Source organism: Mirounga angustirostris, unplaced genomic scaffold (genome assembly GCF_029215605.1).
Source record: "Mirounga angustirostris isolate CCGP_5_RB_7025 unplaced genomic scaffold, mMirAng1.0.hap1 SCAF_6, whole genome shotgun sequence".
Taxonomy (NCBI): Eukaryota; Metazoa; Chordata; class Mammalia; order Carnivora; family Phocidae; genus Mirounga; species Mirounga angustirostris.
In genome coordinates this window covers 99,234,315-99,259,347 of record NW_026991714.1, presented here as the reverse complement: position 1 = coordinate 99,259,347, position 25,033 = coordinate 99,234,315, and the positions used below count along the sequence as shown (strand labels likewise).

General features: G+C 51.0%; 1 protein-coding gene across 8 annotated transcripts in view; it reads right to left on the bottom strand.

The window, feature by feature from the left end:
• Window positions 1-9,540: 9,540 nt before the first annotated feature.
• Window positions 9,541-25,033, bottom strand: part of TSPAN15 (tetraspanin 15) — a 51,426-nt gene continuing 35,933 nt past the window's right edge. For 3 of the 8 annotated variants that reach the window (XM_045877973.3, XM_045877975.3, XM_045877974.3), the window contains 5 exons: window positions 22,357-22,452; window positions 19,628-19,744; window positions 14,456-14,503; window positions 12,696-12,812; window positions 11,338-12,155 (listed from right to left, as the gene is read on the bottom strand). In XM_045877973.3, the coding sequence (XP_045733929.1) occupies window positions 12,006-12,155; window positions 12,696-12,812; window positions 14,456-14,503; window positions 19,628-19,744; window positions 22,357-22,452 (528 nt within the window). In that variant the 3' untranslated portion in view covers window positions 11,338-12,005. Of the gene's footprint in view, window positions 9,751-11,337; window positions 12,156-12,695; window positions 12,813-14,455; window positions 14,504-19,520; window positions 19,745-22,356; window positions 22,453-25,033 lie in introns of those variants that run through there. The other 5 variants (XM_064594738.1, XM_045877977.3, XM_064594741.1 and 2 more) reach the window with 5 other exon arrangements.

The following is a 25,033-nucleotide window of genomic DNA, read 5'->3' as shown; positions in this document are numbered from 1 at the left end:
CTATATTTAATCATGTGAGGAGCTGCCAAACTATTTTCCAAAGCGGCTGCAGCATTTTCCAATCCCACCAAGGGGGCATAAAGGTTCCAATTTTTCCATATCCTCACCAACAAATGTTATCATCTGGCTTTTTGATTCTAGCCGTCCTAGTGGGTGTGAAGGGGCATCTCATTGCCATTTTGATTTGCCCTTCCTTGATGGCTAATGACTTGAGCATCTTTTTAAATGCTCTTTGGCCATTTGTAAATCATCCTTGGAGAAATGTCTATTCAGATTCTTTGGCTGTTTTTAAATTGGGTTATTTATCTTTTTTTTTTTTTTTTTTTTTTTATTTGAGACAGAGAGAATGAGAGAGAGAGAGCACATGAGATGGGGAAGGGTCAGAGGGAGAAGCAGACTCCCTGCCGAGCAGGGAGCCCGATGCGGGACTCGATCCTGGGACTCCAGGATCATGACCTGAGCCGAAGGCAGTCGCTTAACCAACTGAGCCACCCAGGCGCCCCGGTTATTTATCTTTTTATTATTGAGTTGTCCTAAGCCATAGATCTTAATTGCCTTTTTAAAAAAATATTCATTTATTTAAGTAATTTCTACACCCAACATGGGGCTCGAACTCGCGACCCTGAGATCACGAGTCACATGCTCCTCTGACTAAGCCAGCCAGACGCCCCAACCTTTTAATCTTGCATATTGTTGTGGGTCTACTCAGTTTTGGGGAGGGGATGCATTTGGGTCATTTATCTTCTAAAAAATTATGCATTTCTCTAGTTCTTTAAATTTATTGCCATTTAGTTGTGTATCATATTCATTTATAATTCTTTTCATTTCCTTCATATGTGTGGTTACATCATGTTTATTGCTCCTAATATTATGCATTTTAGCTTCTCCTCTACTCTCCCCCAGTCTGATTCAGGCTTGTCAGAAGTTAGCATTTTTATCTTTTATAAAAGCTAAAGTTTCATTTTATTAATTTTTTACTATTTTTTTACTTATTTATTTCAATTTTTACTTTTTAGAAATTCCCTATATTGTCTTTCCATTTTATTTCTTTCATTGTTATTTATCTTGGTTAAGTCATTTATTCTGAAAAACAAAAATGTTAAGTCTACCTATTTTCTCTTGTGAAGAGTTTTGAATGTATCTTGTAAGTTTTATATAATTTGTTAATAATTTAACAATTCAGTTTTGATTTCCTCTTTGACACAATGGTTATTGAAAAAGTGTTTGTTCTTTGTTTGATTGGTTACAATCTTTTTAAAAATAATATTTGCATCATTAGGGTCCCTGGCTGGCTGAGTCAGCAGTGTAACTCTTGGTCTTGGGGTCATGAATTTGGGCCCCACACTGGGTATGGAGATTACTTAAAAAAAAAAATCTTTAAAAAAATTTTTTTAAATAATCTTTTCATCATTTAATTATCATCTCAATGAATTAAGATTAAGTGAATATGGTCTATAAAATCTCTGTTTGAAATTTATTATCTTTGTGACCAAGTAAAGAATACATTTTTGTTAATGTATCATATAGTTTTACATGAGACAAAACAATGCCAGATGCATATATATGTACATATACGATGCATTTATGTATACAAGATGCATTTAGGTATGATCTTGTTATTTTAATTATTCAGATCCTCTACTCCCTTGCATAGTTTCGTCTACTGAATTGTCAAATTCTGAAAGTTTTGTATTTAGATCACCAGCATGACTGTGGAGTTTTTCGGTTCCTTGTTTTTCAGCTCTGTTTGTATTTCTAGATGTCTTTACTCTGCTTATTGAACTGCTATATAGTTCAGCACATAAAGGTTTACAATTGTTGTATGTTATTCATGAGGAAGGAGTTTCTCTTTTAGAAATGGGTGTTGAAATTGAGGTATTGACACACTGTAACTAAATCTCCTAACACTGAACTATCAAATGAAGCTCTCCTGCGCTCTGATACATGAGCTCTGGTTCCTTAATTTTAAGTGCTGTGTGATATTCCACCGCAGGAACGTATCATCAGGTGTCTTCTCGCTCTCTTTTGGTACAACTTAGGAGTTTCTCCATTTTTCACAATTACAGTGTTGCAAGGGACGTCCTGGTAACCACTCCCAGGGCACCTACGTGAGTGTCTCCAGGGCTCGCCTCTGTGCCCCCGGGGGGTAGGGGGGCGGTGCACAGGGAGTTGAGATTCTGGTGTCTGAAGCCTAGGGCCAGGGTGCCTTTACCCTTTACTCAGGGAACTCATAAATATTATCGCTCTCTCTATAAGCATTGAGGAAAGTTAGGAAAAATGGCCACAAGGCTTACACATTTTTAACTCGACTGGATTTTCTCTTTTTTCAATCAAGAGTTCACTGCTTTTGTAACTTTATTGCCTGTTTCCTATCTTCCCTCCTCCCGCCCCTGCGTGTGTGCTCATGTGTGCGTGTCTGGCAGAAGGCAGAGAATGCCTGTCACTCAGGTGAGCGTCCTGTGGCCCTCGTCCTTGTCTGTTCTCAGTACTGCTCTGTCCTTAGGCTTTTCCTTTGCATCCTGGAAATGTTTCTCCATCTGGTCCTTTGTATCTTTCACTGGAATTTTACACTTTCCGTTCGACTCCCTATTGCATCCAGTGCAAATTTAAGCCAGTCGCCGTATTTTTGTTCATCGCGGTAAATTCCCCTTACTTCATAGAAGCAGTATTCTCTTGCACCGTATAGAGCCTGAAGTACAAATATTCTAATTTTGCCAGTAAAATCTATTGCTGAGGAAGATTATTCTCTGGGTTATGTACTCATTTGTCATCTTCATTGAGCACCTGCTACGTGTTTGTGAGGTGCTGGAGTGACAGTGATTATACGATGCCGCCCGAACCCTCTGGTCCTCCTTTCCCCTTTGCTGCACCTTTTTCCATGGGCCCATGTTTTTCTCCTGAGGACTCCTCCTCTAATGAAGAGTTCTTTCCCTGTCCTTTGTCAAATGCAGGGATTGTCCCAGCTTCCACATGGGACCCTCAGACCCTGATGGAATCTTCCTCACAGATCTAAGGTGGGAGATGTTGGGGTATGTGGTACCCAGCCACGCCCTGGCCGGTATTCTCCACATGCTGGTTCTCCTTCTGGGTGTGAGACCTTGTGCTAATCCTCCAGGCAACGTCAACTATGAGCCTTTGGATGGGATCTGTCTTCTGTTCCCACTGCCTACTCTCTGACTGGGCAGGTCTTCCCATTGAGGAGGGGACAGGGCAGCCATCTGCAGGGGGGCAGGTGGGATTAAAGAGCATCCTTACATCTGGCACGGCTACTCCCTGAGCCATTATATCTGGAAACCCTTAGATGTTCCCTCGGGAAAGAGGGACACAGATTTGACCAGGCAGACAGCCTTTGGCCCTCTGGGGCTCATGTATGGAATGTCCAGGGTCCTCTGGGTCCTAGGGGCTTGCCCAGCCCAGGTGCCATATGTTCCTGACCATTTCCGTTCCCTCAGTCTGCACCTGCCGATGAGCACCCACCATGCACGAGGCACCATTTGGCTCAGCACCGGGGCAGATAGCCGCTCATGGAGCAGAGCAAAACCCTGTGTGCCAGTGGAAGAGACTGCAAATAGCAAAATAAATCAGTAAAATAGGTAACACCCTCTGACCACTATGTTATTACTGTCGCTTGTTAGCATGGCCTGCTCAATGCAAGGGGCAAGGGCTGGGGGGTGGGGTGCCAAGCTCTCACAGGGCAACAACTCTACGCACATGGTCTCCTATCACCCCACAGTGACCTGGCCAGGCAGGAGTGATTATACTCCTTTGCCAGACGAAGAAATTGCCCTCTGGAGCCCAGGTGTCCTCACTGACTCATTCTGACAGTTAAGTCCCTGCCACCCTCCCCAGGCTCATTCCAGGCCCTTCTATGGCCATCTCAAGGTGGAGGCTTCCCTCTGGAGGTTGCAGGCTGTGCTGCCTGAGCAGGGGAGGGGTTCTTCACCTGGGGTCCTGCTTGGGCTGCGGGAGGCGGAGGCGCTGGAACCAACAGGTGACCCTGCTCAGACGCAGGCAGAGCGCTTCAAACCCCGGCTCCTCCCTTCATTCCACTAAACTGGCCTCTCTGAGCCCTAGTGTCCTCACCAGCGAATCGGGAATAATGAAGCACCCGCCTCATTGCTGTGTCAGCCAAACAGGAGGAAGAATGAGATACACTCAGCACGGGCGGACTACGAAAACCAATTACTAGTGTTCGCATCGGGCCTCAGCTTCCAAGTCTATAAAGTAGGGTTGGAAAATCTCGTCTATGCCAACGTCACAAAATGGTCACTCCTTTAGCGACCATTTATTGAGCGCCTCCTCTATGCAGGCACCTATGGTCTTTTAGGCTCGCTCGCCCTGCGGCTCACTCCTTGGGACGGGATGGGAGGCACACTCCCGAGGCTGCCGCGGCACCCCCGCGGGGCGGCCGGCCCAGGCTCTGAGGCGTGGAAGGGATGGAGGGGGTTTGAGCGCCGGGCTCCAAGTCGCGGCCGGCGGCGCCACCTAGTGGCCACATGCAGCCATGCCAGAAGACTTGCGCCTTCTGTGTTTCCGGGCTCTCAGCACTGCAAATCTGGCTCCCTTGAGGAGCTCACAGACTGTGGGGAGCCAGGAGTCGATGCCAGAGACAGCGACCCCATATTGTTTATGAGCGCTTCCCAGGCCCCAAGAGGGTGGTAGGCAGAGCAGGGGCTTGGAAGGAGTCAAGCTCTGCGGTTGCTGGCAAAGCCTCTTGGCATACAACTTACTAGTCTGGTCTTGGTTTCCTTCAGGCTGACACAATGTGTGGGAGCAGGGGCTGCCTGGGGTTTATCTCCTCGAGGAGTGTATCTCTCCAGCTCATCCTTTCCCCCCATTCAACCACTCTGAGCTGCTACTGTGTGTCAGGCATTGGGCTGAGTGCTGGGAATACAGTGGGGACCAGACACGTCTCTGCTGCATTCCGTTCAGGACTGCCTTACCTCCAGCCTGCCCTGGGGCTCCTCTGGGGCCAAGGGTCTGAAAGGCCTGCTTGGAACTCAAGGATGCACAATCTAACGTGCAGGGGAGTCAGGCCACTCTTGAATATTGGGAGCTGATGGAGAAATGTTTCCTGCTTTCATCCTGGGGTGGAGAGTTCATTCCCAAGCCTTTTGATGGGGTCTCAGGGAGCGAGCAACCCCACTGCGGTGGGATGCAATAACACATTCTTGTATTATCTTTCTCTTGTTCCTCGTCTCTTTCCCTTGTTCCTCACTCCTGGTCCCAAATAAATTACCTGTATGAGGCATTTGTCTCGGGTTCAGCTTTCAGGAGAACCCAAGCTAAGACAAGCAGTGAACAAAACACACAAACATTCCCACCTTCACGGAGCATTCACTCCAATCAGACAGGAAATAAACAAGGCCAATATGCACAGAGCAGTTCCCTAGTGATAAGGGCTGGGAGAAAGACAAAGCCGGGCAGGGGGGCAGAGAATTAAGGAAGGAGATAGCCATTTTATCAAGGGTGGCCAAGGACCTCTCACCAAGCAGGCGACATTTGATCAGATGAAACTGAGAGCCAGCCATGCTGACATCTGAGGGCAGAGCCCTCCAGGCGGAGGACATAGCAAATGCAGAGGTCGGGTGCATTCCAAGAGCAGTCAAGTCTGGCTCCAAGGCCATTGGCCTAAGCAACTGGAAAGATGGAGTGGTCGTTCCCTGAGATGTAGAAGGACAGCTGCAGGTATGTGAATGTATGTATGTGTGTGTGTATGTGTGTCTATATGTGTGTTATGTATATGCATGTGTATGTATATGTGTGTGTCTATATGTGTGTATGTGTGTGTGTCTATATGTGTGTGTATATGTGTGTATGTGTGTATGTGTATGTGTGCACATATGCCCATGCCTATATGTATGTGTATATGCGTATGTGTATATATGTATGTGTATGTGGTTGTATGTATGTATGTATTGTATGTGTGTGTATGTGTTTGTGGGTATGTATATATGTATTGTGGGGAGGTATATGTGGGTGTTTGTGTGTATGTATATGTATACACACACACACATTCAATGAAACATTATTCAGCCATAAAAAAAGAAGGAGGGGCTCCTGGCTGCTCAGTCAGAAGAACATGTGACTCTTGATCTCGGAGTTCCAGTCCCACATTGGGTGTACAGATTACTTTAAAAAAATAAAATAAAATATTTAAAAAAAAAAAAAGAAGGAAAGCTTGCCACTTGCAAAAGCATAGATGGACCTTGAGGGTATTATGCTAAGTGAAATAAGGCAGAGAAGGACAAAAACTGATCTCACTTATATGTGGAATATTAAAAAAACAATTTCTAGAAACAAAGAACAGATTGGTGGTTGACAAAGGTGAGGGTGGGAGTGGGCAAAAGGAGTGAAGGGAGTCAAAAGGTACAAACTCTAGTTAAAATAAATAAGTCCTGGGCAATGTACTGTATGGCACTGGGACTATAGTTAATAATACTGTATTGCATATTTGAAAGGTGCTAAGAGAGTAGATCTTAAAAGTTCTCATTACAAGAAAAAATGTAACTACGTGTTGTGATAGATGTTAACTAGATTTATTGAGTTGATCATTTTGCAATACATACAAATAGTGAATCATCTTGTACCTCTGAAAATAATGTTAAGTATTGCTATACATATGGAATATAATGCTATTATAATGTTATATGTCAGTTATATCTCAATTTTTTAAAAAAAGATAAGTAAATGAGGTGATGGCTGTGTTAATTAACTCAATGGTGGAGATCCTTTCATAGTATATATCAAGTCATCACATTGTACACTTTAAACATATTAGAATTTTATTTATCAATTATACTTGAATACAGTTGGAAAGTAAAGTTATTAATAGAATGAAGAAATTAATAAGTGAATCTGAAAAAAAAGAGTGAATGAGAGGCAAGGAATCAGAGTATGGACACTCGGAATTCCAAGTGGTTGTGGTGGAAGGAAGGCCAGAAATCGAGGAGTGGCTATAGGGAAATTGAGATCAAGGGGTTTGCTTGTTTGTTTCCAGATAGGAAGCATAGCTTGTCTATGCACTCATGAGAATGATCCAGCTGGTTCTTTGAGAAGATCAATATAATTGATAGATCCCTGGCCAGACTCATTACAGAAAAGAGAGAAAGGACAAATTACCAACATCAGGAATAAGAAAAATGTGATAAGTACGTATTCTGCAGATATTAAAAGGATAATAAGGGAAAGTGCTGAAAAATTTTATGCCAATGATTTTGATATCCTAGATGAAATGGACAAACTTCTTGAAGGACTAAACTGCCAAGCTCTCCAAAAAGAAAGAAAGGAAGGAAGGAAGGAAGGAAGAAAGAAAGAAAGAAAGAAAGAAAGAAAGAAAGAAAGAAAAGAAAAGAACCTAAATACCCTGATATCCGTTAAAGAAATGGAAATTATTATTTTTTAAAGATTTCATTTTTAAGTAATCTCTACACCCAACATGGGGCTCAAACTTACAACCCCAAGATCAAGAGTTGCATGCTCCACAGACTAAGCCAGCCAAGCACCCCAAGAAATTGGAATTATTGTGTAAAATCTTCCTACAAAGAAAGCTCCAAGTCCAAGTAGCTTCACTGGTGAATCCTATCAAACTTTTAAGGAAGAAATAACACCAACTCCACACGAACTCTCCCAGAAAATTGAAAAGGAAAGAATACTTCCCGACAAATTCTATGAAACCAGCATTCCTTTGATACCAAAACCAGGCAAAGACATTACAAGAAAATTACAGCCCAACATCCCTCCTGAACATTGGTGCAAAAATCCTAAACAAAATGTTAGCAAATCAAACCCAACAGTTAAAAAGTGAGTGGAGCTTATTTGAGGAATGCAAGGTTGATTTAACATTTGAAAATCAATTAATGTAATTCACCATGTTAAGAAATTTTAAAAGAGCAGAAAAAGCATTTAACAAACTCCAACATTCATTCTTGATAAAAAGAAATTCTCAGTAAACTAGAAATACAACAGAGCTTCCTCAACCTGATAAAGGACATCCATGAAAAACTCACATCTAACATTATATTTAATGATGAAAGACTGAATATTTTCTCCGTAAGATGGAGACAAGGACATCTATTCTCACACTTTCTATTCAGCAATGAATGAAACAGAGTAGAGAATCCAGAACAAACTCACACATATGTGGACAACTGACTTTCAGCAAAGGTGCAAAGGCAAGTTGGGGGAGAAAGGACTGTCTCTCAACACATGGTGCTGGAGCAACTGGATATTCTTCTACCAAATAAATGAATTTTGATCCATACTTCACACCACATAAAAAAATTAACTCAAAATGGGCCATTGACCTAAATGGCCTTAAATGGGCCATTATAAAACCTCTAAAAGAAAATATAAAAGAAACCTTTGTGACCCTGGGTTTGGCAAAGATTTCTTAGATGTGACACCAAAAACACAATGCACAGAAGAAAAAAAAATTGATAAATCGGATTTCATCAAGTTGAAAACTTCTGTTTTTTGAAAAACACTGTTCAGAGAATGTAAAGATAAGCCATAGATGGGGAGAAAATACTTGCAAATCATCTACCTGCTAAAGAACTTGTATCTAGAATATAGAAAGAATTCTCAGACCTCAATAAGAAAACAAACAATACAATTTTTAAAGAAAGATTTGAACAGATACTTCAAAGAAGTTAGTGGATGGTGAATATGCCCATGAAAAGATAGTCAGCATTATTAATTATTGAGGAAATGTGAACTAAAACTACCGTGAGGTATCACCACACACAACAAATATTGGCCAGGACATGGAGGAACTGGGGACTCCACACAGCTGGTGGAGGTATAAAATCATGCAACCACTTGGGAAAATACTTCGTCAGTTTTTTTATAAAGCTAAACAATACACTTACCATATGATCCGGCTATTCCACTCCCAGATATTTACCCAGGAGAAATGAAAGTGTGTGTCTATATGAAGACATGTACCCGAATGTTCATAGCAGCTTTATTTGTAATAACAGCAACAAAAACCTGAAAGCAACACAAATGCCCATCAATAGGTAGATGGATAAATAAACTATGGCACGTCCATTCAATGGAATATTGCTGAGCGATAAAAAGGAATGTACCACTGATCTATGTGACAAAATGAGCAAACCTCAGAATAATCATGCTGAGTGAAAGAAGGCCAATACAAAGAAAAGTACACACTGTATAAATCCACTGATATAAAATGTTAACATATACAAAAGAATGTATAGAAACGGAAAGCAGACCCATGATTGCCTCAGAGGCGTGGTGGGGAGGGCTGTAAAGAGGGATTCCCAAGGGGCAAGAGGAAATTTTTTAATGTTCATTATCTTGATTGTGATGATGGTTTCTTTGATGATATGTTTGTCACTTTAAACACGTGCAGTTTATTTTATGTTGAGTACACCTCAATAAACTTAAAAAAATAAGTTTGGGGGATATTGTCGTTGGAATTTTTATTCAAAGCCAGCCTTCCTGAAGGCATTTGATTGTTTTGTTTTTCTTATAATTATATAACAACAAAAAAGTCCAAAATTAAAGCCTACACATCTTCAGTTCCACGACTACTGTGGTCCATTTTCTGTATGCACTGTGGTGAGGGAAAAGGATTCGTCTTGAAGTTCAGTCTTCCATTCTTGTGAGATGAGCGGTCAGGAGGATGTTGTTGGCACCAAGAGTGCAATAGGAGAAGCATCCCAACCATGGGACTGAAAGAGTCCTCTCCGTGTGTCCCGTTTTGCTTTCTAGAGAGGTGAGTGGCTGAGGTGTGGAAGAAAAAGAGCAAAATGTCGGCTGGAGCTCAGCCATCTGTGACCACCCACCCATGACCCCTGCCCCATGTCAGCAGCAGTGTCGGGTAGAGGGGTGTCTGCACAAGGTGGCGGAAAGAGGGAGGACAAGGTGACCAGAGGCGTTCAGGTTACAGGATCATATGACTTCGGATAAACACACTCAGTGCCGTCCCAAAGCTGTTCCGTGCTTCTGCCATCTTGCTGCCCCCAAAGCAGCTGCCCCCCACTCTGCACCCAGAGAGAATCCCCAGAGAATTAGCTAGAGCCAGCCAGCCAGGAGGCCACCGGCCAGACACAGAGTGCCACCTGGCCTTGCGTGCACAGGTCGAAACGGGGTCCAGGCCGAGTTCCCAGCAGCAGCCACAGTGGCCACTCCATGCACAGGGACATCTGCAGTAGCCGCCATCGGGGCTTTGCACGCCCAGTAGCCTGCCTGTGTCCACACCAGGCGACAGAGGGACTGGGGAGATTCCACCTGGGTTCCTATCGTGGCTTTGTCACCTGCCAGCCAGGTGCTTTGGGCAAGTCACTTAACATGCCTCAGTCTCTCCATCAATAAAACGGACATAACAAGAGTGATACCCCACACGGTTGTGAGACTTAAAGGAGCTGGTAGCTGTGAGATGTTTACACGAGCTCCCGACACAGAGGTCGCTCTCGGATGTGTTTGCTGTTGATACATTAGTCTGTGCTTTGACAAACCCCTCTCCTGCCCTTTCCCACGCCCATCAGACAACTCAGGCCCCTACACACCGCCGACCAAGCATCCGACCACTTAGCTTCTAGATGTGATGGGCAGCTCCCTAACACCCTCAGACTAGGTTCTTCAGGTCTGGGGGCTCGTGCTGTTTATTTCTATTGCTCTGACTACTCAGAACCTCATCAGAAATCTGGAACCCAAGTCTTGGGGCAGGAAGGCTTGGGTGGGCTGACCCATGCAGGTCCTGCCCTCTCCAGCAGGGGGCGATGGGCACCAACCTTTGCTGGGCGTTGAGCATTCTTCCTCCCCGTCCCCAGAACCAGGAACACCCGCTGTTAGTGTTGGAAGATAGAGCCTCTCAGGTTCCAAAGCTGCAGGTGAGTTTGTGGGCACAGCTCCTTCCCAGCCCCCTGACTTTCCTAGTTCCCATCTGCCTCACTTTCTGGAGGAGGAGCCTCTTGCCATTGGTGGCTTTGCCTCAGTTTCCCAGTGTGTAAAATAGGTGTGGCCATCTCTGCTTCCTCCAGAGATTTCCCACAGGTGAATCCCTAGCAGCAAGGACAGGCAGGGGAGGCTCCAGGCCCAGCCCACAAGCACAACTGGGAAAAGCCATTTCTGTCAAAAGCAACACCAAAGAATGGGAGAGGCCATTCCAAACCCGGAGCGGGCAGCCTCCGCCAGCTGCCCATCCTCCTGGGCCGCAGGGTCCCAAGCCATCCCAGATCTTGGCCCCAGGGAGCCCCCTTCAATCCTTGCACCAATCAGGGGCTTCCCGGCCCAAGCAGCGGACTTCCCCAGCCCCTCCTGACCCAAAGAGCACAAATGAAACACACACACACACACACATACATAATGTAAAAAAAAAAAAAATCACATCTTTATTGTTTGATTAATAACCTGGCTTGGAAAGGCAAGAGTGGGGTGTGTGGGGAAACACCCAGCTTTGATTAGTCAGAAACTCCTGTTAACTGTGTACAAAATGAATGTTACAAAATCACGTAGAAAATGGGGTCAGCAAAGCAGCAGCCTTGGGGAAGGCTCAAGGTCCCTTGAGGCTGTGATATGAGCCCAATCTGGCCTCTGGGGCGTGGCTGAGGGACTCCGGGGCCCTGGGGGCCACATCCCCGCCCCCACACGGCACACACGGTCTCCTCCGTCCTCGCTTACGAATTACTACAAAATTGTCCTCAAAGGGGCATAAACACCACAGGCCATGGCATTGCCAGAAATGAAACGGGCCCTGAGCTGAGCGCTGAGCACCCCCTTCCGCGGCGGCCCGGGCCTGGAGAAGGGGCGCCCTTGTTCCCCACGCTGAGGAGGGTGGGCAGGCACAGGACCCCAGAGCTGGGGAAGGGCTCCGCTCCCCAGAGGGACGGTGGCCGAGGGAGGCCTGAACAGGCCACCGGAGCAAACACAGCCAGGGTTTTGGTCAGTGCCAAGTGGGGGAGAGGATCCACAGTCCTGTCCAGCCCCCCGTGCTGTGGTCTGAGCGGTGCGCTCCCGGCACGGTCCAGACGGGGGCGCTAATTGGGGTAGCACATGCAGCATCCTGTGCCTGCCGCCTCCACGCTGGGCTTGGCGCCGGGCCCCAAGAGTCCATCAGTGACAGAGTGCTCCATGATGATGTCCTCCACCCGGGTGATGTACAGGAATGTCAGCAGCACCCCCAGGAACTGAGGAGCAAGGGCAGGGTGGGTGAGAGCCTGCTGGGGATCTGGGTGGCTCTCTCTGGCAGCCCCCAGCCCGGGCCCTTCACTACCCCTCAGGAAATCCCAGAGACCCTCTCTGTGCCCCATCAGCAGAGGACCCTCCATTCTGGGACTCCTGTCTCCAGCCCAGCCATGCCGCTCACTATCGAGGGGACCTCGGGCAAGTCACTTAACCTTGCCAAGCCTCAGTTTCCTCCTCTGTAAAATGGGCATGATAATAGTATCTACCTCACAGGATTGCAGACGGCTGTGCCTGTGAAGAACTTGGAGGAACTTTATAAGCAAGGTTCTTGCCATTTGCCCTCTCCTTCCGGCCCTCCAGCCCTCCAAGGGTGAGCCCAGATTGATGGTACGAGAGCCTTCTTCACCCCACCCCTTTTGTACCTTTTCTGCCCTCTGTAATCACCAAGCCACACTCTCTGAACCGACACCTTGCCCACCATTCCACTTCCAGCTCCCTTCCCTGGGAGACGGGGCCGGGGCTGGGGGTGGGGGACAGCCCACCTGGGGGAGCAGGATGCCCAGCAGGAGGCCCGCCATGATGGTGTAGTTGTCCGTGAACCAGATGAGCACAGCGTTGGTGCAGCCCCGCACATAGATGACATCCTGCACGCTGAGGCGCTGCACAGGGAGGAGCCTGGCTGACCCCTCGCCTGGCAGAGCCCCAGCCCCAACTCTGCTGCTCACTCGAGGTCCAGGCAAGTCCTCATCCTCTCTGAGCCTCAGTTTCTCACATACAATCAGAGCAGGTGGCTCTAGACCTTGGGTCTCTGTGGGCAGTACTGTTCCCTAGAGAGCACTGAGGACATTGTTGTGGCACTTCTGGTTGTCACGGCAGTGGGGTTTGGGGACTGAGGGGCTGCAGAGCTAAGGGCAATCCTACTCCACAAACAACTACCCTGTCTACCTGCCTCTCAGAAGTCCCCCGGGGCATCTAGACGGCTGAAAACCCAGCCAGAATCACCTGAGCCAAAAGGCCAACTCCCGGGACTCATAAAAACCAAAATGTTGGGGCGCCTGGGTGGCTCAGTCGTTGAGCGTCTGCCTTCGGCTCAGGTCATGATCCCGGGGTCCTGGGATCGAGTCCCGCATTGGGCTCCCTGCTCAGCGGGAAGCCTGCTTCTCCCTCTCCCACTCCCCCTGCTTGTGTTCCCTCTCTCGCTGTGTCTCTCTCTGTCAAATAAATAAAATCTTTTAAAAAAAACAAAAAAAACCCACCAAAATATTTTCTGTGTGGTTTTGCTATGTGCAGATACACAGCGCGCACACACGCACACATATATATACTGTATGTAATTTTGCAGAAATACTACTAAATTAAAGATGTAAATTCCAGAATGATTATATTGTATTTTGTTTGGAATTTTATCAAGAATTGTCCACCATTTTTAAAGACCACGTCCACAGCAAAAATAATGCCCACGGGATTCACGTCGCCAGCACAGCTACCCCCCACCCCACGTGTCAGCTGCCCCGGGGGGCAAACACCTGACTGCTTTGTTGTGTCTCCTGTTGTATCTAATGCCTGAGCATTTGCATGTGAAATATGCTATCTGATTGTAAATTGTTCTAGTTCTCCTATTATCTCAGATCCGGCACTTGTTCTGAAATTAGGCGTGTAGGTAGATTATGTTATCTGTGAATTTCATTTTGACGTACTAGCTAGGCCATTGTCAGATGATTATTATAAAACCTGGCTATTGGGTCTGATGGCTTGAGAACCTCTGCTAGTCCATCGCTCTCCAACTGAAATGTGTGTCAGAAGCACCTGCGTTTCTAAATGTGCGTTTCTAACAAGTTCCCGGGGCTGCTGTCCCTACTGGTCCAGGGACCTCACTTTGAGAACCACCACTCACAGGCATCTCAAGTTGTCATGATTTTTGGCTCCCTTCTCAGCACCACCCCAGTGTCACTCTTAGCCCAGCGGAGTTGCAAGGCAGGCTGTTGCTGGGCATGGCTGGGCACACGGGCATGCGGGCGTGGGGGGTAAGGGCAAGGGCTCGGTGGCCTCCCACGGACAAGCCCACAGTAGGTGCTCAGCAAACACAAGCAGGCAGGCTCTCCCGGCCTGGGGGGTTCTTGGCTCCCTGAGTCCTTCTGTGTCTGGGCACAGGTGGAAAACCCTGGCAGTCCCCGACTCCTGTTCCAAGCCAGGAGCCCACCCCGCCCCCACCCACCCCTGCCGCCAGGAACCCTTCCCATCACTCTGGGGATGGGACAGGAAGAGCAACCTTTCTCAAGGAAAAAGATTGCAAAAGCATTACCTCCTTGTCAATGGTTCTGTAGCCACACATGGTGTTGACCACTTCCGTCTGAAACAGAAATGTGTGTTAGCTGTCACGTCCATCGCGCTTACCATGAAGGACTGTTATTCTCCCCTTTTCCCTGACTGAAGCATTGAGGCACAGAGTAGCACCGTCCATATGGATGGAGCTGAGACTCCCACCCGGGCAGTCTGGCTGGGGTCTGCATCTTAACCTCCCTCCCTCCCCCACCCCACCCAAGAAGTGCCCAGGAGGACCGACGGGAAGGCTGGTTCTGTGAGGTTTGGGTGGGAGGAGCCCTCCACCAGCAGCAGCCCAGGAGCCCCCAGAAAAGCGTGCCTTCCCGGGCTCCCCTGCCGCAGCCGCCCCAGGGCCACAGCTCTGCTGACAGGGTGGACGGTCTCGGAGGTCGGTCTCCGCTTGCTCTGACCACGGAAAACCCCAGACCACAGCCAGGCCCTGGCCAGCTGCACTTTACCTGAGGACCGGGCCGGGACCTCCAACCACACGTCCCTGCCCCTGCAGACTGCCATCCACCCGGCCGAAGGGCGACGCAAGTGCCAGCCCGGGAAGGGAGCTGCTCTCAGGAGCTCTGGGCTGCCGATCCCCCCAGGCGCAGGGAGAGCCATGGTCGGCCCCGGGCGCCATCCCATCCCTTCCCAGCAGACCTAAGTCAGAGGGCAGGCAGGGGCTTGCACCCTCGCCCCCGGGCGGTCTCCCCCTCCTCCTGCAAAGTGAGAGGAAGCAAGAGGCCCTGGCCCCATCCATGTGACTGGAAGCCGCGGTGTGGGGCCAGGGGGCCCCGGGTGCCGGCAGCCACGCAGGTGCCACCCAGCACAGCCTCTGGCAGCACGTGGCTGGTCCGGATCCTGCTCTGCTCGCCAGGGGCTCTGTGGCCAGTCTTAGATGTGCTGTCATGGGACGGAACATGGGAGCCCTGGAAAAGTATTTGTTGAATGCATGCATGCATGAATGAATGAATGCATAGGTTCCTCGGTCTCTTCCATAAAGCAGTGGTGCTCAGTGACCCCATGTCATGGGGCTGTTTTGAACATAAAGTGAGATATACCCATCAGGGGCTTATCTCGGGGCTGGACACATGGAAGAACCCAGGGGCGCTGGCTGGAGTGACTTTGGACAGGATCCCAGCCCCAGGAAGGCAAGGAAGGCTGTCTGCTCTCCTTCCACAAGACTGGGTTGCACCTCAGGCCTCCTCTCAGATATCAGGACCTGATTTGCGGGCAAAATAACCTCCTCAGTCTAGACTGTACCCCAGGTGCCCTCAGACCCAAATCCATCTAGCATCCACTTAACGTCGCTCAGCTTTTGTGGCTCTTCTAGGCTGTGCACACGACCCTCATGGAGAGGGTCAGGCCCGGGAAGCAGGTGCACGATAGAATGAGGGGAACGGTGTTTTCTACCCTACATGTCTGTTCTTTCATTCATTCACTGAACAAATATTAACTGGGCACCCGTTATGTACCAATCACTGCCCCAGATGTTGGGGAAGTAGAAGAACCAAGGAAAGTCTTTGCCTTCGTGGAACTTATATTCTAGAAAGGGAGACACGCAATGAACACAGTAAGTAAGTAAATGATATGGTAGAGAAGGTGACAAGAACAGCCACTTGGCACTGTGCTTCCAGCCCTGGAGGCAGGGCCCTGCCCTCAGGCCCAGACCCCTCCTCCGGACTCGCCTCCCCTGCCAGGAGAGCCCCCTCCAAGGAGCTCTGGGCTGCCTCTGTGGTCTTTCCAAAGGTAAATCCTGTCTGGGTTTGCCCACAGAACCGATATTCTCCAGAGGCTCTGCTGAAGGTTCACAGGCCCCAAGAGTTGCTCTGCGGTCTCTTCCATCTGGCACAGGGTCAAGGTCAGGAAGGGGACTCCTGAGCAGCCCAAAGACGACACAGCAAAGTTCACAAGGGTTCTTCACGGGTGCTTCCTCTCACTCTGGCCCAGGACTGATGAGCTGGGTTATAAGGTCTGAGAAGCGAGTGGGAAGGTGAAGAGAGAGGCCTGGAGGGATAGGCCCCCAAAGGGTAGCCAAAAATGAGAGAGTGGAGAACTATACAAATTGGACACAAGAGCTCAACAGGCACAGCTCTCGGAGGCCATTTAATGGAGCGGCAAACTGCCCTCCCCACTGACAAATCTTGGGGACATCAGTGTAACCAAATTTCACAAGCCTGTATGAACTCTGTTCCTTCAAATCCTCTGTAGGAGGCAGGGTAGAAGACATTCCCTTTAAAGCTGAGAGCAAGGGGGGAAAGTGACTTTCCCTGAGGCACTGGTTGGCCTTCTTCTGTTGAACGGTCACAGTGTAACAGGCCACGTCTCCCCTTTTCCTCTGGCTGCCAGGAGGCTCTAAAGCACCAAGCACAAGGCTCTAGTTTCTGATTTTTAAAAATTTCCTTTTTTTCTTCTATGTATTTTCTGTGTGTTCATTCAGATCTGTGGCTAAATGAAATAGTGACAATAAATAGATTCATACACAAGTTCATACACAGATTCTATGAAGGCAGGAAACACCCTCTTTTCTATTTAGACAAAATCATGGTGGGAGACACAAGGAGAACCGACGGTGGTTTTGTAGTGGGGGACCAGAGATAACCCACCTCGGTGTTCCCATGCAGATGCCGACTTCACGGTCCACTTCTCTGCAGGGGGCATCCGTGTTTATACTCCCGGCCTGGACTTCTCCCCCAAACTCCAGCCCCCTGTATCCAAGTGCCTCTTTGACCTCCCTGCTGAAAAATCACACAGGCTCCGCAGACTTGCCTCTCTGCTGTCCTCCCCTCTCAGGCAATGGCAGCCCCGTCTTTTCTTATGACTCGGGCCAAAACCTGGGAGTCCTCCTTGATTTCTCTTTCCCTCATCTCCCACATCTGATCTGTCAGCAAATCCTGTTGGCTTATATGGAAAACAAAGCCAGAATCGGACCAAGCTTTTCCACCTCCACTAAGCCTCTGTCTTCTCCCAGCTGGTGTGGTGGACGCCGGGAGGAGCTTTCCAGAAGCCCTGCGACCGTGGGAGCACAATCAGGAGGAGCCTTAGCTGTCAGTCCCTTGCGGTGATTGTCACATGTGGTTATTATTTTATGTGTCAACTTAGCTGGGCCTTGGGGTGCCCAGATACTCAATCAAACATTATTCTGGGTGTTTCTGGGAGGGTATCTTTCAATGAGATTAACATTTAAATCAGTAGACTGAGTAAGGCAGATTACTCTCCCTACTGTGGTTGGGCCTCATCCAATCAGTTGAAGGCCTGACTAGAACAATAGGGCTGCCTCTCCCCCAAGGAACAGGGAATTCTACCTGCCCGCCTAACTGCAGACCTGAGCTGAAGCACTGGCCCTTCCTGGCTTTTGAGCCTGCTAGCCTTCAGACAGGAATGGCACCATTATTCTCCTGGTTCTCAGGCTGTTGGACCCAGTCTGGAACTACACCACAGGCTGTCCTGGATACCCAGCTGGCTGACTCCTCCTGCAGATCTTGCTCGCTAACCAGAATCTCAGAGCCTGCTTCCCTGACAGCCTGACCTGACATGGGCCGCTGCGCTAGCTCCTAACCAGACTCCTTAAGTCCACCTCTGCCGCCACCCCCACCCCCTGCCACAGCAGTTAGAGTGACCCTGGAAAAGCCTAAGTCAGGTCTGCCAGTCAGCTACCAAAGCCCTTCATTTGACTCCTCGTCACTCATGGGAATACCAAAGTCCTGACCATGGCCTTCAGGGTACCCGGGACCTCCCTGACTTAATCTGCTACTATTCTCCCCCACACTCACTCTGCTCCAGCCACATTGGTCTCTGTGCTGTTTCTCAAACACACCAGGGCAATTCCTACCTCAGGGCCTTTGCACTTGCTGTTCTCTTTGCCAGGAATGCCCATCCCCCAGATATACATGGCCTACCCCTTCACTTCCTTCAGGGTTTTACTGAGAACCTCCCTTCTAAGTACCTGAAGTTGCAATCCTCCACGCCCCTGCTTTTCCTCCTGAGCATTTACTGCCTTCGATATGCATCTGTCACTTTCTATCTTGTCAGTCTTCCTGACTAGAATGTCAGTTCCACGCAGACAGAGAGTTCTCTGTGTGTTTTCTGTACCCCCCAGAACCCAAAATCACATCTAGCACATAGTAGGTCCTCAACAAATATCTGTTGAGTGAATGAATACATGTAGGCCTTGACCTGGACGGCTTGCCTAGGACACTCAGGTGCCACTGCCTTGGGTGATGAAGTTCAGGATCACCCCCCACGGGCTTCTCTGAAAACGCCGGGCTCTTCCCCAGCACTCCCCCTTCCCAGAAAGCTACCCTAAAATGGCAGCTAAAATTTCCAAACAAACCTTCCCTCCTGGCCCAGGCTTTTTTAAGGCTGGTGCACTTGGCACTGGCTCCCTGACTTTTGGGGTAGCCCCCCCCCATCGACAACTGCTTGGTTTACAGAATCCAGGAGTGGGCGCAGAATGGTAGAGATGTTCGAAAAGAAATTTTCCATGACTATTCAGGGTATGAGTAATTGCCAAGTGCACCACCTCATTCCAGTCCAGAAACCAAGCATTTTTTGGACACATTAGTCAAACACAGAGGACTGACAAAGCCCCCAGTTTGTAAGTGGTGAGCCTCCCAAGTGGCCATGGAGGTGACAGCACTGAGTGGGGGTCCTGCCGGGGGGAGGCCGTGGCTGGCATTTACATCACCACACCCGTTCCCAGGTGCCCCCCAGCGAAGGCTGCAGAGCCGGCCGCCCCACGAGGCCCCCCTGGCCTGGACCCCTCTCCGCGCCTCCCTGTAGGAGTCCAGAGCACAGTTCCCATGATGGCGGCCTGCATTTCATTCCAGCCCCGCCAACCCTGGGCAAGGCAGGCACCTAATGCTTTGGTGCCCCAACTTCTTCATCTGTGCAGTGGGTAAAATAACAGGACCGACCCCACGGCGCTGTGGAAAGAGCTAAATGAGTTACCGCAACTAGAGAGCCTCGAACAGGCCCGCACGGGGCAAGTGTTCGATAGCTGGTAAGGACCACTACCAGCAGAGACGAGCTTCCCCGCCCCCCACCCCCAGACGTACCCCTTCCGGTGGCCCTGGAGACCCGGGACGCCTTGGCAATGACCACCACCTCCTGCCCGCCCCCTTTCCTGAAAGACGAGAGGCGGGTGCCAGGCCGGGGTGGGTACCGTGTTTCTGATGCAGCAGGTGTAGGGCACCCCACAGGCCAGCGGCCCGGGGGCACTGCAGTCGTGATACTGGTTTTTGCTCCAATCCCGGTAGTCTTCCCCGCCACAGCACTTGAACTGGGAGGAAAACAAGCAGGGAAGGGGGCTGCCGTCACCGCCGAGGCCCCAAGTGCCCCGCCAGGAAGGGGCCCCGCCGGGAGACCTGGTGGTTTCTGATCGGGTCACCTGGGAGGGGGGCACTGGAGGCTGTGGTTATTGGGAGGTAGGGAGCACCCCATCACTGGAGAGGGGTGCAAGCCAAGGCTGGGCAGCCTCTTGGAGGGTTACCGCTGGGGGAGGTGTGGGGGACTAGATACTGGAGGGAAAGTCCTTCCTTGACGTCCCCATCTTCACGTCCCAGGGCAGCTGCTCGACCCTTAAAGGTCCCAGAGACTAGGATTCTATGGGCCGCCCCCACAGCCCAGTGGCCCCTAAGCCACAGTCACCCAGCTCTGCCTGTCAGCCCTTAGCACGGGGCACACACACCTCACGTCCTGCCACGGGCTCAGGACCCAAGGGGTGGCAAGGCGGCCTCATTTTCCCCTTAGCTTAGCTGCTCCCCGCATCTCCCCCTACACTGGTGCCGGTGCCCAGGGAAGTAGTGATTCCCCTGAGGGGCTGACGTGTGCCAGGCGGGGTGGCTCACACCCGCGTGACAAGGATGAGCCAAAGCCACACAGCCGCAGGGGACAGGGACAGGCTCCGTTGGGGAGACAGGGAGTCACCACTACGTGGGAAGGTCAGTGGGGTGGCGTTGTGTGCCAGGGGCGTGGAAAAAGAGGAGAAGGGGGTTGAAGGGGGCAGCTGTACGTTGGGAGGTCAGGAGAGGCCCCTCTGAAGAGATGACATTTAATCTGAAACATGAACAGCAGGAAAAAGCCAGTCAACAGTGCGTAGGCCCCGTGCAGGATGAGTGAGGTGTAGGTGGGTCACAGGTACGGAGGCCCGTGTGTCCGGAGCAGGGCGAGCAAGAGGGGAGGGACGAGGTGCAGAGGCCGGCCTAGGCCACACCATGCAAAGCCTGGTTAGCCAGAGTAAGTAGGGGGCGGGATCATACTCGGAGTGATGGCGAGTGCCCGGAAGGTTAACTAGGGGACTGACAGGGTCAGAGGTCCCTGCAAAAACACAAAGCAGACACCCTTCCAGAGTCCCCACAGAGGCCTTCCGGCTGTCAGCTCTCAGGACCTGGCAGTGCCTCCCCAGGGTGCCGCTCAAAGGGCATTTGCTTTGAGTTCAAGAGTCCAAGAGACTAGAGTTCAAATCCTCATACTACCATTCCTAGCTGTGTGACTTTGGGCAAGTTGACCAGCCTCTCTGGGCCTCAGATCCTCATGTGCCAAGCAGGAAGAGTCATGCTGGCTTTGCACAGCTGAGCTGAGGATTACAAAGTCAGGCCGTGCATGAAGCACTCAGCCTGGGAGAAATGAAACCCCCAAGCCAGGGGAACGCTGGTTCCAATAAAAACATCACACTTCACCCGACGGCCGGAGCTGGCCGACACACCCCTGGCAGAGGGGCCTCCCGGAGGCTGCACCTGTTGTGACTACAGCGAAGGCCTGAGCCAAGGGAGTGGCCACCGCGGGTGGCGGTGGGCGCGGGGAGATCTGGTTCTCGCTGAGGGCCAGCCCCGGGAACCAGGCCCGCTGATGCCCCCTAGACCGTGTCCCAGGAAGCTGCCAGGGCTGAGTCTCGCCGAGGAGAACATGGCGGCAGTACTCGCCACAGGCAAGAGGAAGGGGCCACCCACACTCCCCTGCTGCCGATGAGAACCTGAGGCTCAGAACTAAGTGAGACTGATGTGCAGAAGCCACCAAGGGCAGTGCTGGCTGCCACTGCTTTTATTATAACGCCAGCAGACGTGGGTGGACCTTGGGGGGAAGGGGCAGTATCCCCAAAAGATTATCATTGCATTCAAAGAAGGGTTATAGGGGCGTCTGGGTGGCTCAGTCGTTAAGCATCTGCCTTCGGCTCAGGTCATGATCCCAGAGTCCTGGGATCGAGCCCCGCATCGGGCTCCCTGCTCCGCGGGAAGCCTGCTTCTCCCTCTCCCATTCCCCCTGCTTGTGTTCCTGCTCTCGCTGTGTCTCTCTCTGTCAAATAAACAAATAAAATCTTAAAAAAAAACAACAACAAAGAAGTTACAGAGGAAAAGGAGAAGTCGTGTTCTGTTCCCCAGTGCAGGGGGAAGTGGAATCAGGGAAGAGTGCTCTCTACCTCAGGGCTGTCCCTGATTTGCCAGGAGTGAGCTCCCCGCCCCTGAAGGGACTCGGCAGAAAGGTCTCTGAACTGGGCAGCTAGGAGGTCTGTCTCCCACCTCAAGGAAGGAGGACCTTTGCCGATTGGAGAAGGGCACCCTGGGACCCTGCAAGGAGGCTCGCAGCTATAGCTGACCTGATTTTTTTTTTTTTTTTTTTTTTTTTTTGATGGGGGGATATCTACGTAACTCAAGAGAGGGAGAGTAAGGACATTCTGGGCCAGGCATGTGGGCAGAGGACTGGTTGAGAAGGTCAGGCCCCCACCCTTGGTGCCCATCCACGGCCCCGTCACTGTCTCGCAGCTTGGCCAGCACCAGCTTTGGGAATGGATAAGCCACTGCTCTCTCGCCCCCACCCTTGCCCTCTTGAGCAAGGTCCTGAGCCGGAGGCAAAGGGCATGGCAGGCACATCTCTGACCCAGAGCGCCTGGCTCACCTCCTTCTGAACAAAGTCCATGATGTTTTTGAAGTCCAGATCGTCATAGTAGTTCTTGATTCCTCTTCGAATGTTGTCATTCAGAAAGTCGATGGTCTATTTAGATGGAGACATTACAAAAGAAACAGACAACCCCCCACCCCTTCAAAGTCCAATCCAAGAGCTCCCAGAACTCGGGACTGGAACAGAAAGCCCACAAGCCCAAGTAGCCCCACCCCGCCTGCACCACCTCCCTGCCCACACCTCTTTGCATCCCGGTGCCCATCTGATGCCTGTGTCCCTTTGCCATGTCTGAGCAGGAGTGATTCACCCCCTTTCCTATACAGATCAGAGAGCCCAGGCCCCAGGAGATGGGACCCTGTCTGGGGAAGCAGCCACGCCGGGCTGGGACTCGGCTGGCCCAGGTCCCGGCCTGGTGCCCTTTCCACTGCCCAAAGACAGGCCTGAGCTGAGTCTTTGTCCTCCAGGCCTGCTCTCCACTCTTCTCTGCTATCTAAGCTCTCGTGTTACGGGTAAGGAAACTGAGGCCCAGAGAGGGGGCCTGGCTCTCCTGGGGCACAGAGCAGGCTGGTTAGGGGTCTGGCCAGGACTGGAAATCAGCTCTCCTGATTTCCCCAGTGGGCCACTCTTCATCGCTTCAGGGCTCTGGGCTGAACGACAGGGCCCACCTCCTGGCTCGGGCGGGGACGATCCCCACGGGGAGTAACGCTGGCACATCGCCCTCTCCCGGTCACGCTGGGCCTTCTGGATCAACAGCCCGGCTGTTGTGCTGAAATCCAGGAGCACAAAAGGCCCCACAGCGGGAAGGGGTGGGGGCGGGAGTGTGGGCTGCCCAACCCCACGCTCCTAGCGACAATCAGGGCTTTCAGCGCAGGGAGGCCCGCAGATCACCAGAGATTGAGCTGGCACAAAGGGGGCATTCTTGGCTCTGGAACCAGACGATCCCCGGGGGAGGCGCCTGCGGGCGCCACTGGGAAAACAGGGACCTGGGTTCCAGGCCTGGTCCTGCCACTGCAGGCCCCATCATAGCTACCTCCCGTCTCTGAGCCTCGGTTTCCCACTTGTGAACCAAACCTGCAGGCCTATCTTTGAGATAACTACCAGCGCTGAGGGTCAGAGACAAGGCTGAGAGGGGCCACCAAGCCTCGTGGTCAAGAACAGTTCCAGCAGCCACCCGGGCCTAGACACCTCATTTAGCTGCCAAGCCTCCACTTCCTTACCTGCCAAATGGGAACATAACCTCTGCCTTGGAGAGATTTGAGTTTAGATAAACTAAAGCTACAAATGTGCTTAGCAAGGGGCCAGGCACATGGTAGGCCATGGTATTATTATAGATCTTTCTCTCCTTTTCCTGGAGACATATACCCTACAGGACTGCTTCATACCCATCACATCATCAGTGAAAAATGGCTAATCCCAAGGGAAACCGAGGCCTCAAGTCTTGTCCAAAAGGCCTCCTGAGGTGGAAGCAGCCTCCCAAGTAAGAGCCAGCCCCTAGCCTCGGACCCCTCACAAACACCCTGCAGCCTGGAGAGGCGATCTGACCACTGGTTGCTGGCAGAGAGATGCCAGGACTCCCCCAGGGTTGGAGATGGGGGGCCAGGGGATGAGAGCAAGAGGTCCCGGGAAAGGTCAGCAGAGGGGATGCCCAGTGGCCCGGTGGGGAAAGGCTCTCCCTCCCTCTTCAGTAAGCGGCTCTGACCTTTCTCCCCAGACCAACTCAGTCTCTGGGTACTTTCCAAACATGCTGACTCCAAAAAGGCCTCTGCGAAAATCAGGCCTCCCATCTGGTAAGCTGAGCTGGGTCCCTACAGGGAAGGGGGGCCCCGCTGGAGGCCCCTCTGAATGGGCAGGAGGAACAGATGGCCCCAGGCTCCATGGACAGCAGCTGCCCCAGCTCCCTCAGGGACCTCTTTGGATCAGGCTTGCTCTTGTGCTCTCCTGCATGTGTGTGTGTGTGTGCGCGCGCGCGCGCATGTATATACCAGAGATATGAGGATACTTAGGTGGTCCTGGTGCCGTGATGGGGCTGGGGATGGATGAGAAACTCCAGTGAGACAAGCAGGCTGCCCAGCTCATGAATTTAACTGCGAAGTGCTCAGCTATGTTCAGCTACGTTCTACGACTGGGGGAGCCACTCAGAGGATGTGCCTTGTGGGGCACAGCAGGGATCCTCTGCCCCTCGGAGACCAAACCCCCAGTGCCATCCCCGCCCTGCTCGAAACCAGCTCACACCAGCAGGGCTAGCTCCAACTAGGGTGAGAAAACCACCTTTCCTCGCCAGGCTGGCATGGCCTCACAGGGGCCACATGGCCTGGCTAAACTAAGCAAAGCGTAAGCAAACATCAAAGGCCACAGGATTTTCAGAGCCCATTGTTTAAACCACCAGAGGCAAGCTGCAAAGAACCGTCCTTTCTAGTTCTTTCTTTTAAATCTAATTTTAAAGCTCTCCAAAGCCTCTGCCGCACAGCTTCCGGCAGAGGGACTTGGTGTTTTTAAGTGAATGAGGCATCAAGGGGTTGGGGCATATGGCAGCCCCTCCCCCGGGCCTGGAGGCTGAGGAGCAGGGGGAGGAGGGAGGAGTGGAAGGGCGGCCGGGGAGCCTTCCTCCTGGCCTCCAGGGATGGCGCTTCCGTGGCTCTCTCCCTGAGACCCAAGGCTGCAGAGGCCCCGCTGA